The following is a 20,192-nucleotide window of genomic DNA, read 5'->3' on the forward strand; positions in this document are numbered from 1 at the left end:
ATAAAGGAAGACATTTTTCTTTTCTTTTCTTTTTTTGTTTGAAGACATTTTTCAAATACATTGGTGAAAACATCAATTAGGTGAGCTTCAGCAAAGTGGAGAAATCTGTGTTATAGGTTTCTGCTATCTGATAACATTCTTAACTTTGGGGTTGGTGGAAGCTAATGGTCTGTTAAATTATACATTCCGAAAGATTTTACCTGTTACCCACAAAGATGTTAGGTCAGACACAGAGGTAGAAAATGAATGGCCTTTAAGGAGATGAAAGATAGCCCAAGATAATTGGGCTCTGGGTGTACGACATTCTAACTCTCCACAGAATTCTAAACAGCCTTATGGAATCTTTAATGATAGATGTGGCAACTTTTTTTTCTGGGGACTTCAGTTCACCACTATCAAACAAGAATAGCCAAAAAGATTTAAGAGAGAATAAAATAAAACGAGACTGTCCTAATGTGCCAAAGCATATGGTAAAATAGTTACCATTGAGTCTGTGGTGTATAAAAAAATTCACATGAATAAATGAGTCAAAATAATGTCTAAAAACTGCATCTGATAAACTTCTATATCATACATTCCTAACTTCCAATATATCTTGGAAAATATGCACTGCCAAATAAATATTTGGACAAATGGCTGTATGGACAAAAAAGAAATATTTTTTCTTGACACAGGCGTGGTGGTGCACGCCTTTAATCCCAGCACTTGGGAGGCAGAAGTAAGAGGATCACCGTGAGTTCGAGGCCACCCTGAGACTATGTAGTTAATTCCAGGTCAGCCTGGGCTAGAGTGAGACCCTACCTTGAAAAACAACAACAACAAAAAGAAATATTTTTCCTGTAATATACCATAAAGAGAAATTAATTCATAAATTTGATAGGTAAGGATGTCTATTTGGGCTGGAGAGATGGCTTAGCGGTTAAGCGCTTGCCTGTGAAGCCTAAGGACCCTGGTTTGAGGCTCGGTTCCCCAGGTCCCACGTTAGCCAGATGCACAAGGGGGCACACGCGTCTGGAGTTCGTTTGCAGAGGCTGGAAGCCCTGGCACGCCCCATTTTCTCTCTCTCCCTCTATCTGTCTTTCTCTCTGTGTCTGTCGCTCTCAAATAAAAAAAAAAATTAAAAAAAAAGGATGTCTATTTTACAAATGCACTTATATCTGGTCTCTTTGACAATCATATAAATAACAATGAAAGAATAAGAAATGAGGTAATATATTTGCAAAGTAAAAAGTAGTATAAGTAAGGGGAGAAACATTTCAAGAGAGATGTCAGTAACATTTTGGAAACTAGGAAATACCTTTCATTTTATGTTTCTCTTCCACTTCCCTTCCCTTCCTTTTCTTCTTCTTTTTTCTGTTTTTTTTTTTTAAATTTTTATTTATTTATTTATTTGAGAGCGACAGACACAGAGAGAAAGACAGGTAGAGGGAGAGAGAGAGAATGGGCTCGCCAGGGCTTCCGGCCTCTGCAAACGAACTCCAGACGCGTGCGCCCCCTTGTGCATCTGGCTAACGTGGGACTGGGGAACCGAGCCTCGAACCGGGGTCCTTAGGCTTCACAGGCAAGCACTTAACCGCTACGCCATCTCTCCAGCCCCCTTTTCTTCTTCTTGTCTGTTTCTTTTGCATTTAATGGTCCAGGCCTGCTTCAGGCTCTGTTGCGTTTCTGCCCCTAGCCCAGTTATTCCTGCCATTCTGTCTCCATTGTGCATTGGCCTTAGAAAATGATTTCCAGGGGCTGTCGAGATGGCTTAGTGGTTAAGGTGCTTGCCTGCAAAGCCAAAGATCCCTGGTTCAATTCCCCGGGACACACTAAACCAGATCACAAGGTGGCTCATACGTTTCCTGTGGCTGGGGATCCTGGTGCGTCCATTTTTCTCTCTCTCTCAAACAAATAAATAAAAATAAGAAAAAGAAAATGATTTCCAGACCATTGGCCAGCAGTGGGTGCCATTCTCCTAATTATCAGAACAAGCGAGGGAGGAGAAACCAGACTTTGCTCACTTGATGTCAGGTTGCTCAGCAGAGCATGGGCCAGCTCCTGTCACACAACAGTGACACCCGCCCCCACGCAATCCTCACTGTAGATTTCCCTGTGTAAGACTCATCACCTGGTTGCACTTTGGTCAGTAAGCAGTGAAGTAACTTTCTAAAATTATAACTCAGGACAAGCTCTGTCTTCCCTTAAGGATAAACAAGGGCAAAACTCCTAGGATACAGTGATAAAATTCAAATCCAGAAAGCAGCCCAAGAATGGACAGCAGCGTACTAGGGATGGAATGACAGTGTCCCCAACCCATGTTCACATCAAATTGTTCACAGAGAGTGACTGTATATATATATATATATATATATATATATATACATATATATATATATATATATATATATATATATATATATATATTTTTTTTTTTTCCTGAGTTGCCTGGACCTGTTGCACTGGGGGGCGGATGGGAGAGCTGGAGTTCATCACCTGCGTCTTCATCACTGGAGATAAACGTCTCTCCATTCAGGATGGGATCACTGCAGTGTACAAAGATCCCTTGAGAAAGTAAAGTTTGCCAAGTTCCTTGCCATGCTCCAGGGACAAGGAAAGCAAACTTCCATTTGCAAAGTTGGAATGGTTAGGGTGTTAGGTGCAGAAATTACCAGACAGAGGGGGAGGGAAAAGAGGAGCGATTTAATAAAATACAATTAGACCCTTGAGATTTCCCTCCTAAAGCTGGAGAAAGTTACTTGTTCCAAAGGCACTCTCTTCAAATTCCAAACATCTCCAGCCTTGCTGCACTTCTCAGGCTCTGGGAAGCCTTCTCTGCTTTCCAGCGGTGAGTAGGTGAGTCTGGAAATAGTTTTCTCAACATACATTCAGCAACATGAACCAGAACATAGGTTTTCTGAAACCTATAGCTAAAGGTATATTATCACAGCTGTTCTCTACTGAAAATATGTTCTGAGAAGCTACATTCTAGTTTTTCAAACCAGGAAGCCAGACTTTCCAAGGTTTCCAGCTTGTGGTGGTCCTGAGACCTCTCTTCATAGTTATTTCTATCTAATAATTGTCAGAATATCACACGGCTTCTCCAGGGACCAAGGACAAGTACGTTTGCACTTCAAATGCACTACATAGTTGGTACATGTTTTAAAATATTCTTACAGTTTCAAGGTCATTTCTACTTATATATTTACTTAATGAATTGCTTTTCAAAATTTTTCTGATTACTAAATAACTACATGCTCAAGCAGATAATTTTTGCCACATGTTCATTTGATATATTTAAAGGTGATTCCCCGCTGAGGTTAGGGGAATACCTACTTTCCCTCAGATCATAATCCAGGAGCAATTGTCTTTTAAAGTGGAGATAAAATGAGCTGCACGAAAATGAACCAAAGACATAGATCTGTCATGACAACATTAAGAAACAGAAAGGCCCTGTGTACTTGAAATAAAAATATGGCTAGGAACCTGTGGTGATGACATCTACTTGATTCTCATTTTCTAGGTGTTCTGGGACAAAGCAGGAAGGAGATGGTGATGAAATGGCTGGACAGTAGCTGAACACAGGGGAGGGGAGACGGGTATACACAGAGGTAGACAGACCCTGCGTGCCACCACGTGCTCTGCTTAGTCTGTCCCCTCCTCCTGGCCCTGTGTTCTTTGTGTGTTTACTTAATCTTCTTTTCTCGATCTTTTCATGCTTAGCTTTTTGAAAAACTTAAAGGTTCTGGGTAAAGAGGTACACCGTTAAAGTGGATATCATGAATGTATCCACTGTGCCAAGGCAACACATGGGGACTCCTGTTGAAGTCTTTCCTATTTTAGACGATGACACAGTGTGGAGAACAGAAATTAAGTTGGGTCAGGGAATTTGAAGTTTTCTGTAACAATAATGAAGGAAAAAAAAATAGCTTGTTTGGGGGTACTCTCAAGTTGTAACTACTAATGCTCCCTGAGTTTCCATGGTAGCTACTGCAAGCTCAGGCTCCCCTGTGAATAGATACAAGAGGAGTTGAGTAATAAACAAGTTAGTCCGTGTGAAATGACATCCAGAAGTGTTTATTTCAAAATTCTCTTTTAGAAAAGAAAAATGATTTCTTCCCATGATCAACTATCAGTAAGTCCCACCACTTACTCATTCTCATTTATATTTTTTCATTTTCATACTTCTCACTTTTAAAAATAATAAGCATATTTTACTAGGGGAAACCAAAATTTGTTTATACAAGTAATAAGTCACTGGGAGATAGCCTTTTGTGATTACATTATGGAGAAAACCAGCGTGGCTTTAGGCACAAATTATCTCCTTTTGTTGATTTTTTTTTGGGGGGGGGTTTAGAAGTAGGGTCTCTCTCTAGCCCAGGTTGACCTAGAATTCAGTTGGTAGTCTCTGTAAACTTGAACTTATGGTGATCCTCCTACCTCTGCCTCTCACTCCTGGCTTCCTTTTGTGGATTTATTAGAATATTATTTATTTATTTATTTACTTATTTATTTAAGACAGAGAGGGGTGGGGGCAGATAAATAGAGAATGGGTGTTCCAGGGCTTCCAACTGCTGCAATGAAAGTCTAGATACATGTGCCACCTTGTGCATCTGGCTTACATGGGTCCCGAGGAATCGAATCTAGGTCCTTTGGCTTTGTAGGCAAGTGCCTTAACCACTAAACCGTCTCACCGGCCTGAATATTTTTGAGAAAAGTAAGAAAACATTACCTTTTTGTTACTGTTTGTTAGATTTTTTGTCTCTTAATATACAGGTCATTGACGTGTATATAGTACAAACAAATCCTGTTGCCCATTCTGCCTGTCTCCATGGACCTGAATGTATAATTCTGGGATAGTTGTCGCCTCAACTGCTTCCTAGCTTTGGTAGACAGGATTGAAGAAAGGTTAACAAGTCTAACATTCAATATAGGGTGAATTATCATTTACATGAGCAAAACCTTACCACAAAGAGAAGAATTATCTTTTGATATGATTACTAAGTCAAACAGAACTTTAAGATGAAAAAAGACCTCACTAGTTTCCTTCCCCCATGTAAGAGCTGGTGCTTGGGAGAAGAAATATTTGCTGAATATCCAACTGACAAAGGCCTAACTTTCAGGATCTACAAAGAACTCAAAAACCTAAACAATAAAAAGTGAAACAGTCCACTCACAAAATGGGGCAAAGAGCTGGACAGGCAGTTCTTAGAAGAAGAAATACAAATGGCAAACACATACTTAAGAAAATGTTCATCATCCTTAATCATCAGGAAAATGCAAATTAAAACAACCATGAGATTTCACCTTATCCCAGTAAGGATAGCAAACATTAAACAATCAAATGAAAATAAATTCTGGTGAGGATGTGGAGAAATAGGAACCCTCAACCACTGTTGGTGGGAATGTAAGATGGTACAACCACTTTAGAAAGCAATATGGAGACTCCTAAAAAGGTTGACTATCGCGTTACCAACAGACCCAATTATTCTCTTACTGGGCATTTATCCTACAAGCTCCACACCTCAGTTCATAGAGATTTGCTCAACCATGTTTATAGCTACTCAATTTATTAGACAGACTAAATGGCTGTTAGAGGGAACACCTGAATCACAAGGCCCTGGAAAGAGTATGAAGAAGACTGACCTTAATCTTCTCCTGTAACTCTCTGTCTCTCCCTCTTCTTTATCTTCTCTCTCTTTTATATTACTTATCTTTTTCTTTCTTCTCTTCTTGTGTGCTGACTTGTAACTCCCAGTACCAGCATGTGGCTAACACCCACAATGAGCTGTTGATCAGAGAGACCTACAAGGTTTCCCAAAAGAGGACAGATTTCTGTCAGAGTACTTGATGACCCCACCCCCAAAGGTTAGTGGTAAGACCCTACTGCTGAAGATACTATATGCTCTTAGTACATAACATGGAGTGACCTGGCTAGAATCTAGAAGAGAATCAGTCCTCAGACAGTTAACTTGTCTAGTGCCAGAAGGTGCTACATGAGGAACTAGGGGAAAATGACCAACATTTGTCCAAGCAACTTGTGGTCTAAGCTACTCAGCAACAACCTGACGTGATGATCACACAAGTGCCAGAGTGGCTCACAGCCGTGGTGGGAAACCAAGTGCTCTTGATTTGGCTAGCTGATCTGCTCAGTAGAATGGAACCCATAGCTGGAGCTGGGAATCATATCAGAACCATACCCAAAAACAAGCCTGCTCTCCATTATCAAGCTCCCACCAGTCATGGGCTACAAGAGGGCCTACACCTATTAAGTCTCTCTTAAAAAAAAACAAAGGTTATTCCATTTATCTGGCACTAATTTCACTCTCCTTTGGAATATTTGCTTCCCCTTTTCAGATGAATGCAGATTTTAAGGAGAGAACCAGCCCATCATACCTCAAAAGTGCCCCAGCGGAAACTAAGAGTATTTGGGAAAATGATCAAGAGTTCTGCTTCCTTGGTGAACCTGGTACCAGCACAAGAGTGAAGGAGATAGACACAGAGAACACTCAACTCCTACCAAACCAGAGACCCAGAGACAAAGAGGCTCCCAAGACCTTATCACTGAAGCAGACCTAATATGAACCCAACATGGCTCAGAGAAATTCATGGAAGAGAGGGCTGAAAAAATGTTAAGCCACACGTTGGGTCATTATGCACAGAGACATTGCCTCTTACCAATAACTGATGACCACCCCCACAATGCATGACCCACATTCCACAACAAGGAAGGTCCCTGTGGAGGGAAGAGGACAGGAAGAAGGGTGACAATGGCACCCACATGACAGTATACACTGCGTACATAACTAATAAAAGAGATCCTTTTCTCACATAACACATTTATAATGTAAAATCATTCCAAACTTCTAAAACCAGGTAACATTTGTTTTCTCAATTAAAGGATTTTTTATGAGGTAGTATATAAATATTGCATTAGGAAATGATGTAAAATACCCATGTCATACAATGAAGACTGATGGCTCTGAACTTTTTTATGTTTCTTTGTTTGCTTCATTTAGAATGTAGAATTTTATGGTACCGTTGCCATTTGAGTCCAGCTTTGCATCCCCCACCCCCACCCTTACCCTCCCCTCCCACCCTACCTACCCTATTGTTTGGTCCTTGAGATGCTTATTAGGTATGTCAGCATGTCGGGTAGATTCAGGTTAGGAGCCACAGGTGAGAGAGAATTCCCTATTCAGTCCTCTTCCCCATTTTAAGTGAATTTTTTTAAAAAATTATTTATTTATTTATTTGAGAGCGACAGACACAGAGAGAAAGACAGATAGAGGGAGAGAGAGAGAATGGGGCGCTCCAGGGCTTCCAGCTTCTGCAAATGAACTCCAGACGCGTGTGCCCCCTTGTGCATCTGGCTAACGTGGGACCTGGGGAAGCGAGCCTCGAACTGGGGTCCTTAGGCTTCACAGGCAAGCGCTTAACCGCTAAGCCATCTCTCCAGCCCTGGATTTTTTTTTTTATTGCTTAGTTTTTTGAGTTCTTTGTGGAGTCTAGGTATTAGGTCTCTGTCAGTGGTATAGCTGGAGAAGATTTTCCCCCATTTTTATGGGTAGTCTCTTGGCTGCTTATGGTATGCTTGTCAGTACAAAAGCTTTTCAGTTTCATGAGATCCCACTGGTTGAGTTATCATTTCATTTTCTGGGCTGCTAAGGTACTGTTCAAGAATTCTTTTCTCACTCCTATTTCATGGAGACTTCCCCCTCTTTTTTCTTCCAGTCATTGAAGAGTTTCAGGTCTTATGTTGAGGTCTTTAATCCATTTGGAGTTGATTATTTTGTGCATGGTGATAGAAGTGTGTCTAGTTTCATTTTTTTTACATGTAGTTATCCAATTTGTCCAGGACCATTTGTTGAAGATGCTTTCTTTTCTCCAGCGTATGTTGTTGGCATCTGTGTCGAAGACCAAATAGCTGTAGTTACTTGAACTAAGGTCTGGGTCTTCAGTTCTGGTCCACTGGTCTATATGTCTGTTTTTATGCCAGTACTATACTGCCTTTTGTGACTATGGCTTTGTTACCTCCAGCAGTGTTTGTTTTGCTGAGAACATTTTTTGGATATCTGAGGCCTTCTGCCATTTCATATGTCAGTATTAAAGTTTTAAGTGCTATTAAAAAATATTAAAAGAGGGTCTGAAGAGATGGCTTGGAGGTTATGGCGCTTGCCTAAGGATCCAGGTTTAATCTCCAGTAACCACATAAGCCGGATGCACAAGGTGGTGTAGGCAGCTGGTGTTTCTTTGCAATGGCTAGAGGACCTGTCATACCCATTATCTCTTTCTCTCTGCAGCCCCCCTCCAATAAATAAAATAAGTAAGTAAATAATTGAAAGAGTTGGGAGAAAAGCTAAAATCCAGAGGAAACACCTAACATTTGTAAGGATGGGAAATACCTTTTGGAAAAGTCAATTAATCCTGCTTGGCTGTCATGGCTTATTCCATTGTGTACCATGACTGAGAGAAATTACAAACTTTGGCCCCCAGGGAACTTTCATGGGCTTAGTGTCCCACCCAAGGCTGGTTCTGCAAACACCCAGAGGCTGTCACTTTCCATACAATCAGTGCCCCAGGCCAGGAGTGGAGAATTCTGGGCTGCAGAGCAGCAGCTACTCATTTTGCTTTTAAAACTACTCATTGCCAGGGCTGGAGAGATGGCTAAGAACGTAAAGGTTTTTGCTTGCAAAACCTGGTAGCTGGGGTTTGACACCCCAGTAACCACATAAAGCCAGGTGCACAGAGTGACTCATTCACCTGGAGTTTGTTTGCAGTAGCAAGGGGCCCTGGTATGTCCACTCTTTCTCTGCTTGAAAATAAAGTTAAAAACATTTAAAATAATAATCTCAGGCCAGAGAGATGGCTTAGTGGTTAAGTGCTTGCCTGTGAAGCCTAAGGTTGCAGGTTCGAGGCTTGATTCCCCAGGACCCATGTAAGCCAGATGCACAAGGGGGCATATGCATGTGGAGTCCGTTTGCAGTGGCTGGAGGTCCTGGAGTGCCCATTCTCTCTCTCTCTCTCTCTGCCTCTATTTCTCTCTGTGTGTCTGTGGCTCTCAAATAAATAAATAAATATTAAAAAATTAAAAATAATAATCTGTGTGTGTGTGTGTGTGTGTGTGTGTGTGTTGGTGTGTGTGTGTGCAGGAACCCTCACATGTTTGTCTTTACCTTCCACCTTGCTCGAAGCAGGGGCTCTTGCTCACTTCCTTTGCCCAGCTAGCTGGCCTGTGAGCTTCCAGAGACTCTCCTGTCTCCACCTCCCATCTTGCCACAAGAGCGCTGGCATTCCAGATGCTCATATCACCTGCCCAACTCTTCCCGGGGACTCTGCGGATCCACACTCAGGTGTCTGTACGTGTGCTACAAGCTCTTGATCCACTGAGCTTTCAACTCAGCCCCTCAACTTGCTTTTCTTACACTCAAAGGTCTTTGTGAAATGTACTCACCTTTTCTCATAATCCACATGTGAATGATTTACACATCCATATTTTCATCCCACACATATGTTTGTCTACCAGATTGTATGAGTGCAACGCCTTCAAAGTGGCTCTATCTTCCTTGATGGGTTGAAATCCCGCTGCTTGGTTGACATCTTGTCATTCTCTAAGCTGCTCATGACAGTAGATTGACGCCCGCACTGATCTATCTCCTCACTCCCCTTTCTCAGCCCCAAAGTGCCCTAGTGCTGTTGAATTCTACTTTCTTCATGTTTGTCTCCATCCCCTCCCATAGCCACCACAATGCAAGTCTCCACCACTTTTTTTATTTATTTGAGAGTGACAGACAGAGAGAGAAAGAGACGCAGAGAGAGGGATGGAGAGAGAGAGAGAGAGAGGTAGAGAATGGGAATGCCAGGGTCTCCAGCCACTGCAAATGAACTGCAGACGCATGTGTCCCCTTGTGCATCTGGCTAACCTGGGTCCTGGGGAATCGAGCCTCAAACCGGGGTCCTTAGGCTTCATAGGCAAGTGCTTAACTGCTAAGCCATCGATCCAACCCTACCACTTTTCATTGAATACCCTAAAAGTGACCCTGCTTTTCCAACTTCCACATTTCCTCATCTCCATCAATGGCAACAGCTTCAGCAAGAATGCACTTGTGCTTTCAAATTAAGAGTCCTTCTGGCTCCAAACAACTTACTGGTGTTGCTATTAGTATAAAAGATCCTTAGTTCATATCATCATCGAGGTGCCCTGCATTTCCTGGCTCTTATCTGTCTTACTCCATAGCTCATCATCTACCCATCAATCATGTTGTCTCTCCCAGTCATATTGGATTTCTTTCATTTCCCTAAAGATTTTGCCTTGTCTCCATCCACAGTGTTAACCCATCCCACCTGCCTCTCCTACTTGCTTTGCATACCTTTATGTGAACAGCTTGTCTCAGCTTAAGCATTTCTCAGGAACATTTCTATCCAGACTACCCATACCACTGATTTGTATGGGACCGGAGCTTATACTACGTTCTAGCCTCTGCATTTCAGCAACATATCCAACTTTTCATTTAGTATTTAAAATCTATGACTTAGATAATGCTCCCCTTTGTAGATGGGTCAGAGGACTTCAAAGACTGAGTTACTGTATTAAAAGCTGTCAGCTTCCCACGTGATGCTGGGGCCTGCCTCACTCAACACCAAGCGTTTGCTGGGTCTTCCTCCTCCTCTTCGTCCTCCTCCTCTTCATCCTCCACGTAGCAGACATGGGTGGAATCAGTTTGGTCTGACATGAGTGCCCTTTGTGAGGTGAACAGAGATTTTTGGGAATCTTCCCAGGAAAAGTCGGACAAAGTGTCTTCTGTAGTAGTTGTTGGAAGACCCGTGAAACTAGAGCAAGGAGTTTGCGAAGCTGCTGAGATTGAAGCATACTCAATTCCTACAGGGACTAAAGAAGGTCCTTAAAGCTAATTTAGAACATGTAGAGCAATCCTTCTATGACACCTTCCTGGGAAGCAGATAAATAGTGTCACATTATCTTTCTCCTTGTGACTTTGTGTATAGGCAATGCCACCTTCATAATAGCCCCTTTCAATCTTATTTGAAGGGAACCGGCATTACTAACTGACCTGCTGCCGCTACACTAAAAGAAATTAACTCATAAGTTCATGGTTCTCATGGAGTTAAAGCTACTATACCCAAAGGGTATCTGAAGTACCCCAGACAGTGGACACCCCAAGTTAAAACACCCTAGAAATTTAGCAAACCCACTTAACTTGATCAAATGAAGCAGACATCAGATGTAGATAGCTGTTTTAAAATTGTGGCATTATTCATCTTTTCTTCTAACTCTTAGCACATACTGATACATTTAACTCCAATGTTTTTCTTCAATGGACCAAATTACCACCTAATTTTAAAAACAAACCCAGTTGTTTTATCTCTGCTCTACTACAAGGTCTAGAACCCTTTTCACTTCCTTTTGGATATTCCCATAAAAAAGGAATGGCTGGTCATCAAGATAGTATATTTTGTCTAAAAAGTACATTCCTGAGCTGGAGAGGTGGCTTAGTGGTTAACACAATTGCTTGCAAAGCCAAAGGACCTTGGTTCGATTCCCCAGAACCCACATAACCAGATGCACAAGGTGGTGCATGCATCTGGAGCTCGTTTGCAATGTCTGGAAGCCCTGTAAAGCCCATCCTCTCTCTCTCTCTCTCTCTCTCTCTCTCTCTCTCTGTCCCTCCCTCTTTCCCTCTCTCAAATAAATAAGTGAAAATAAAATATTTTTAAATATTTTATATATTAAAATATTAGCATATTTCTATACCAGTCAGTATAGACCTCAGTAATTGTAATCTCTTTAATTGGCTTATACATGACACTTCTGTCTCAGACATGTTTTTATGTTTTATGACACTGCCATAAGATTATGATAATTTGGAACTGGAATGTTCCCCAAAGACTCATTCACTGAAAGCTTGGGCCTCAGTTTGGTGCTATCAGGAGTTGGTGGAACCTTGAAGGAAGGAACTTATGGGGTGAAGCCAGGTCATCTGGCAGCATAGCAAGGAAGGGGTTAGAGGGGCACAAGCCCCTCTGGTTTTCTTTTGCTTCATGGCCAACATGTAGTGAACTGACCTTTCCTGCTTAGTTCTCTGACCAGGCTGCACTGTCCTGTCATGAGCCCAAAGTGACAGTGAACTGGAATCTCTGAAACCAGGACCCACAGTGAATCCTCCTCCCTTTTTATTGATTATCTCAGTATTTTGTCACAATGGTCCAGAGCTGACTAACATGAAGATTCTCAGCCAAGAGGGAAGAACGCCAGGTGTGGTAGTGCACGCCTTTAATCCCAGCACTCAGGAGGCAGAGGTGGAAGGGTCACTGTGGCCACTCTGAGACAACACAATGAATTTCAGGTCAGTCTGGGCTAGTAGTGAGACTCTACCTCAAAAAAAAAAAAAAAGGGAAGAACAATTCAAGAATGATTTGTCTGCCTTTTATGAGATATTCTTTAATTATAGGATAGAAATATGTTGTTAAATATGTCGCTACTAATGCTTAACATATAAATCTCCCTTGTGTTGACAGCAATATCATCACACTAAAATGGATCAACTAAACACTGCTTACTGCCATGCATGGAATTCTTCTGTGTAGTTCCTTTATTATAACTTTAAAAGCTTCTGGTTGACTTGTGACTGATCGTGAATGGTGACTTGTCAGGAACAAGGAGCACATAATGGAACTCAGTAGCTCTGTACAATCAATCTTCGTTCTCCCTTGTCCCTGACTGGGTAAATATTGCAGTTTAGGTTTTCCTGGGGAACAGGGGCATTTTTGATACGCCTTTGATCTACACCACTGGCATACTTTACATGTGAGCCATGCTTTAATGATTCGATCATTTCGTTTCTCCATTTTTCAGTTCTCCAACACTCAAAGATATGCAAGATATGATTGCCTCCATATAAGCATGAACCAAACTGAGTCAATAATGTTAAACAGCAGACACAAACAAAAGCTTCCACTGTTCAAATATGTATTCCTTACTGAGAAAAGTGATATTACAACACTGCATAGCACCAGATATCATAGCTGCCTTCCAAGAAGAATAGAATACCATGTCTATGGACCTGCCAGGTTACCAAGTACAACTCACCTGGTCAATGGCATGATGAACTAATGACCCAAATGACTGTACATCTACCTTAGGAGGCTTGTTTATAAAGCCAATTTAAATCAGATTCTAGCTGATTGAAGTCATTAATAATGGTTCTATTGTTGTTTGCTATTCCGTAATCTATCATTTTTTGATCTTTGTGGTTTTAGCTTTAGATCCCAGGGTCTTCAGCAGGATAGGCAAGTGCTCTACTGCTGACCCATGTCTAGCCATTTATTGTCTATGTGCTCTATAAGAGTTTTGACACATCTTGTGATCCACTTTGTAATCATGTCTACAGGAAAAAAAAAAAAGAAAAAAGGATTTCATTAAATCCAAGGACATCTCTCCTGCACAACTTCAGATGAGTAATTTCAAGATGCCGTCCAAGTGCTGCTTCCTAACCTCCTCACTACTCAAATGTGGCCTCAATCCTCGAAACGACAATTACCTGGTTCCCTCCTCAGTACGGTGTGATGTCTGGAAATGAACCTTCCTAACTCCAAGGGTCCAGACCTATGCAAAGTTAACACACAATCTAAGGACTGATCACTGATATTTCTTAATTGTAGTCCAAAGGGCAAATTCAGGAGAAAATCGCAACAGAAAGCAACATTCAGAGAGCATCCTCCAAGATGGAGATAGAGGACATCATAGCATCAGATATCAAACTAAGACCAAAAAAACAACACAGAAATAATGACTTTTGATTATTATGTCGGCAGTTCATTGATCTTAGTTGTCCTACTATCATAAGCAATCAATGGCATTTATACCTTGAAACAGCACCATCAATCACACATACATGCTGGTGATGGACAACTTGGTGTTGGGATAGCCTCTCTGCAGCTGCCTGTCTTCCTTTCCTACAAGTGGTGGAATCTTCCTTGTCCCCAGCTTTTCTTTGAAAGGAGACGTAGGTTAGTTGCTATAGTGCTTTCCTAGCATGCATGAGTCCCTTGATTCTGCTTTGGCTTCTGAAGTATTCTCCAAGATTGAGGAAAAACAGCAAAAAGAAAAGCTTCCCATTGGCTAGTCAGTTCATAGAAGGTAGCCTGTCCCAAAGATTGTTGCCTAATAAAAGCCAATTAAATCCTCTTGTGGAAGATAAGATGTATAGCCTCAAGTTATTCTACAATTGTCTATACACATCCCTAAAACATTTGACTCTGGCTTGCAACTCCTAGTACCAGAAATTGGTAACATTCCCAGTTGGCCTGTGAAAGCAGGGCAACTTCTTCTGCCATTATGAAACTTTCCTTCCATCTCCAATAAATACCTTCCTCCATAACTGTGCCTAGTCTTAAAGTTCAGCTCAGTGACCTAACTCTGTCTGCTACACTGAGTGTACAGCTAGATAGTGAGGGTTATGTTCTAGCTTAAATACACAAAGAGAAATTTTCAAATAATATCAAATGATCCATTTAAATGAGGTCAGAGTGTTTCTGGTAGCTGATGATAACAGAGAGTAGAGATATGAAAGGAATAGCTTATTTTTACTTGCTCCAATTTGTTTTCCATAGTTCATTTCATTAGGAGAAACTGTTGAAGGCTACTTGCTTAAGTACTATAAACATTTTACCACAATAATTTGTTGATAACTTTCAATAGCTCCAGCTGTGGTTTGGAGAAACCACAGTGAATCTGACAGCTGTTATTTGTGTGAGGACTGCATGAGAGTTCTCCCAAACATATCAGTGATATTTGCTAAATTAAAGCTATATCTTAGAATGTGAAATGTTAGCAAAGTGGTGCTGAAAGGCAGGTGTAGTGGTGATGCCCCATCATGATCAACTGATGGCGCACACATTGCGGCATCAGTATTTAACAAAGGCTTCTTCTATTTAAACTCTTAGTAAAATGTAGTAATACCATTCTATTTTCAGAGTCACTGTTTCTCTAAGAACACTGGGATGGCCATTCTGTCTCAAGTAAGCCAAGACTGAGTGCTAATTGAAAAGCTATTAGTAGATATTGATAGGTAATGTCTTCTTTCCTCTTCATCTTTCGACAAAGAGTAAATAAAATGTGGTCCTTTTCAAATTTTGTGGCCATAAGTCATGGTTTCCCTAGGGAACTACTGTATAAGACAAATGAGATGGTCACACTTGGCAAAACTAAATCTTGTGGTTCTCACAAGAGACATGAACAGCTGTCGTCAAGGTTCTTTTCTCCTGGGTCCTGGCAGAGACAAAGGAAAAGTCTTGATGCTCTATAAAATCCTCAGAAGATAAAGATGTTCACAGCTTGATGTCCCTCAAACCCCTGAGATATTTCCCAGGAAGACAATGGGTGCTCTGGCCCCAGGAAGCTGGAAGATCCAGCCTGGGGCCACAGTGGGCACTAATGTTGTCTTAATGTCCAGGGATGCCCATTCATGTAGCCCTGGCTATCTGCTGGAAAGCAGTGTGGTAATCTGTACCCATTGGCTATTTCTAGGTTTAGGGAGTGGGTTCCTTACATGTATTCAAACCTTGAATCTTTGTTATTTACCTCTTCCTGTTTTAGAATCTGTGAAGAATTTCTTTTCATATTCTACCCCATCAGAGGCTGTGCAGCCAAGGTAAGTGTCCCCTCTCTGAGCATTCTTACCACAATACAACGGTTTCCAGTACAATAGTCGTTAAACCCTGAATGCCTCATGATGCTCCTTTCCACCCACTTTCATTCCAGCAGTCAGTCTGAGTGATGATTTCATCTTCTGACATCTATGTGCAGGGGATTATTCAGTAAACTGAGGGAATAATTCCTTCCTACTATTTTTGAGAGACATTCCTTGCCATTGGATCAGAACTAAGCACCCCCCAAACCTGACCCAACTTTTATATTACAACCATGCCACCAGACCACTCTGTGGTGCAGATCAACATCTTTCTGGCCTCTTATTTGTGACAGTGACTAAAAGGCTAACTGCTGTCTTAAAGAGCCTGAGGTTGTATTTTCATCACATCTGCATTACTTGGTACACACCTTGGTACAAAACTAGAGAAAGTGCAGCATCTACAGCTTGCACAAGATGGACAGAAGCGAGGGTGGTTGGGTCCAGATCACTGGTGAAATCTGGCAGGAAAGATCACCTGTTTGAGTATGCTGTGGTACAGTTAAAAACTACTGTGAGTAAATAGAGACAATGGAGTATATTGAAAAATAATCCATGTGAGACCATAAGGCTTCCCATTAGTGTGCATCAATTACCAATGAGTTGGTGAGAAGTAAGGAAGTTAGTCTCCCTCATCTCCTCCTCAAGTATTCTCCCTCCCTCTTTGGTTAAGCATCTTGGAAGAGCTCAAAGTTGCTTTTCTCTCTGTGGTTTCTCTCTTGCTTGTGTATCTCTAAGGATCTGCCACGTAGGTGCCTTCCAGTCTGTCTATCAATTTCTGGTTTGACAAGCTTTATTCACCAAATCCATTTTCCCTCAGCAAGATCCAGGGTAGACTTTGAAGTTAGCCTCTTCCCTCGGGGTGGCTCTTTAAAGTCCTTGCTGTTATGTAAGGACCACCTTTTGGCCTGGCCCCTGATGAATCGCTTCCTCTCCCCACCCGCATGTGTCCTTTCTGTTCATCTACTCTGTTTGCCACGCAGCTACAGAGCCACTGTATGATCTTTTCCCAGCGACGCCAGGCTGCTCTGCTCCAAGCCTCTGTTCTGACTCATCTACCTAAGATGCCTTTTGTTCTCACTGACTTACATTTCACAGCTTATCCAATGATTATCTTGCCTCTGGTAGATTGAGCAGATGTTTCTGTATGTTCATTTCTGTTTTACGTGCCTGTCTGAGTATATTCTTATAGTCGTTTTTTTCCTTTTTCCTTTTGGGTTCATTTCTGGTGGCCTGGGCTCATAATAAAATTTGAGTCAGAATGGAGAACAGATCCTAAAAGACAAGCACATTTTAAATGTGCAAATCTTTTGGTGGAACCAAAATCTGACATTTTTTTTTCTTTGTGTGAGAGTCAGTCAGTTTAGGGTGTATCTCTGTAGATCACATAGAGCTGAGCTTTATTCTGATTTTATCTGTATTTAAGTTTTAAATGTTACTTAATGTGTCTAAATCACAGTATCTCCTGTGAAACTAGAATAACCAAGTCTCACTAACATTGAATTAAAAGTATAACTCAGCAAAGTCCCTGACATCTGTTACATGCTCAATAACCCATTATTAGAAGATGTAACAGACTATTAAAATTCATTAGAACAGCCAGGCGTGGTGGCTCATGCCTTCAATCCCAGCACTTGGGAGGCAGAGGTAGGAAGATCACCCTGAGTTCAATATCACCCTGAGACGACATAGTGAATTCCAGCTCAGCTTGGGCTAAAGTGAGACCCTATCTTGAAAAACTAAAAAAAAAAAAAATTAATTCATTAAAATAGCAAATTTTTGTCTGTTGCCATCTCTTTGAGCATGAAGATAATTGCTTTTTAAAAAATCTCAATTTTCCCTATCTTAGTAAATCAGCAACACCTTCTTCACGCGATAAAGCATCTACCTGTGATTTTTCTTTGATTGTTTCTCCCCTCTCATGTATATTCAATCCCCCCGTTGCTACTAAGGATTCCATGAAACTGTAGTCTTTGCCCTCTTGGGCACTTCCTCTGGACAGCTCTCCCTGCCCGCCTCACAGCCACTCTCATGCCTCTGGTGTCTGCTTGGAAGGGACAGCTCTCTTTCCACGTCACAGTGATGTCCGGCCGCACTCACCTCCGAGCCTCAGCGTGCTTCTCAGTGTTCAGGCCGCTGTCCGGATCTCTTTTTGGACTTGCAGGGCCCTGTCGGCTTTGCCTCTCCACTCCTAGCTCCATTCCCAGCCACAGGAAACTCCTTCCACCGCAGCTCTCCACCTCAACTCCTCAAAGGAACCTTTCTTTGTTCAAATGTCTCTTCTTCCAAGACCGAAGGGGAAATTTTAGATCACACTAGTGTTATTTTTGGGCTTTTAATCTTCATAGAAAATATCTCAAACTTTGTGATGCCTTTCTATTTCCTTAAGTAGTTGCCCATCCTTACCCTTAAAAACTTCATGCTTCCTGACGAGGACTCCAAATTTGTTTTGCTCACTGCTGTGCTTGACTCACAGCCCTTGTGCCCAGCTGGCATAGAGTCATCTTCACTGCTCTAGTGTAGGGTAAGAGCCCTTGTCTCATGCATTGTCATTTACAGTTGGTACAAAATGTCATTGTCTTTTTCCTCACTTACATTTTGATCCACATTATCCTTTAGAGAGCACTTATTAATATATATACATATATAGATATAGATATTAACAAAATGGAAAACTGAGTCTTTGAGAGGATAGGATTTCAAAGTCACTTAGAGAATCAGTGAGAGACTTGGGACTGGAATGAGATTAAGGTCTTTTACAGTACAGTTCCCAACTTCCCTTACCTTCTTGCACACCTCCAAGGTGGTGGCAGGTCCTCTTCATCTCTGATGGTAGAGGAAAAACAAGCAATGGCATATGTGGGTTGTAGGGAAGAGTTTACTGCATTGTGAGCAGCTGATGGGGCAAAAGGCTGGTACATCCGTTAAGGGTGAAATTCAAACCATGGAGCCTGGAGATTTACTGGAGTAGTTGGGAGGGATTGGTGAAGGGTAAGAAATAGAAATAGCACATGGCTTTAGATTTCAACGCTAATGTAATTTTGCCCTGATGTCAGTGAGAAGCTGAAAAGCCATTGTTTGTTGCATCATCAAAATGAACATAGAATGAGGTAGGTGCAGATGTTACAGGGAAATTGAAATATATTATGTTAATTATGCGATGTGCACCTGTCTAACCTACAATGTATTATTAGTAAATAATTGCTACTGTAAGGCAGAGAAGGCAGGAATGGAGGGTGGTAAGTAGGTTATAGATTCTGACCAAATGACTCTCTCCATCCCCCGACCCAGAAAAGCTAAACCCCGTGTATTCGATATGGAGGTGAACCAGACACGGGTCACCCAGTTCATCCTGGTGGGCTTTCCTGGGAGCTTAAGCATGCGAGCTGCCGTGTTCGTGGTGTTCCTTGTGTCCTATATTCTGACAGTGACTGAGAATGTGATCATCATCCTATTGGTTCAGCAGAACCGGCCACTGCACAAGCCAATGTACTTCTTCCTGGCCAACCTGTCTTTCTTGGAGACGTGGTACATCTCCGTGACAGTGCCCAAGCTATTGTTCAGCTTCTGGTCCATGAACAACAGCATCTCCTTCACTCACTGCATGATACAGCTTTACTTCTTCATTGCACTCATGTGCACAGAGTGCGTGCTCCTGGCCGCCATGGCCTACGACCGCTACGTGGCCATCTGCCGCCCACTCCACTACCCCACCATCATGAGCCATGGGCTCTGTCTCCGCCTGGCACTGGGCTCCTGGGTCACTGGCTTTGGCATCTCTTTGGCAAAGATCTACTTCATCTCCCGCCTCAGCTTCTGTGGGCCCAATGTTATCAATCACTTCTTCTGTGACATCTCTCCAGTCCTGAACCTCTCTTGCACAGACATGTCCGTAGCTGAGCTGGTTGATTTTATCTTGGCCCTCGTCATCTTCCTCTTCCCACTGTCAATCACTGTTCTCTCTTATGGATGCATTCTGGCCACTGTGTTACGCATGCCCACTGGAAAGCAGAAAGCCTTCTCCACCTGTGCCTCTCACCTGGTGGTAGTGACCATCTTCTACTCAGCCACCATTTTCATGTATGCCCGACCCCGAGCCATCCACGCCTTCAACATGAACAAAATCATTTCCGTCTTCTATGCCATTGTCACCCCTGCCCTGAACCCTTTCATTTATTGCCTAAGGAATAGAGAAGTCAAAGAAGCCCTGAAGAAACTTGCCCATTGCCAGGCCATCAGATCTGACTAGTGTGCTATGATTGATGAGAAAGCAGGGATGGCCTGCTGATTCCCTACATATCCTTTCTCCTTTAGTGTCCCAGCTCGATATTAATAGTGTGAGAATGATGTGTCCACAGCAATGTCAGGCTTCTCTGCATCTCAGCACGTGGGTGGTGCTGTCAGGGCATATGCACTACATCAATGGCTAAAGGAGAATTCTTTTTTGTGTACAACCCAATGTGGAGTTTCCAAGATTGTGAGTGAGTTCATAACTGAGCTAAGTGGGTG

The 20,192-nt window shown here is 42.0% G+C and overlaps 1 protein-coding gene across 1 annotated transcript; it reads left to right on the forward strand.

Annotated features, from left to right (window-relative positions):
* Nucleotides 1-18,999: 18,999 nt before the first annotated feature.
* On the forward strand, nt 19,000-19,932 carry LOC101608315 (olfactory receptor 6B1). Its single transcript, XM_004661139.2, has one exon. It carries the CDS (start codon nt 19,000-19,002, stop codon nt 19,930-19,932), a length of 933 nt encoding a protein of 310 aa, XP_004661196.2.
* The last annotated feature ends 260 nt before the right edge of the window (nt 19,933-20,192 follow it).

The sequence above is a fragment of the Jaculus jaculus genome, chromosome 10 (genome assembly GCF_020740685.1).
Source record: "Jaculus jaculus isolate mJacJac1 chromosome 10, mJacJac1.mat.Y.cur, whole genome shotgun sequence".
NCBI classification, from domain to species: Eukaryota; Metazoa; Chordata; class Mammalia; order Rodentia; family Dipodidae; genus Jaculus; species Jaculus jaculus.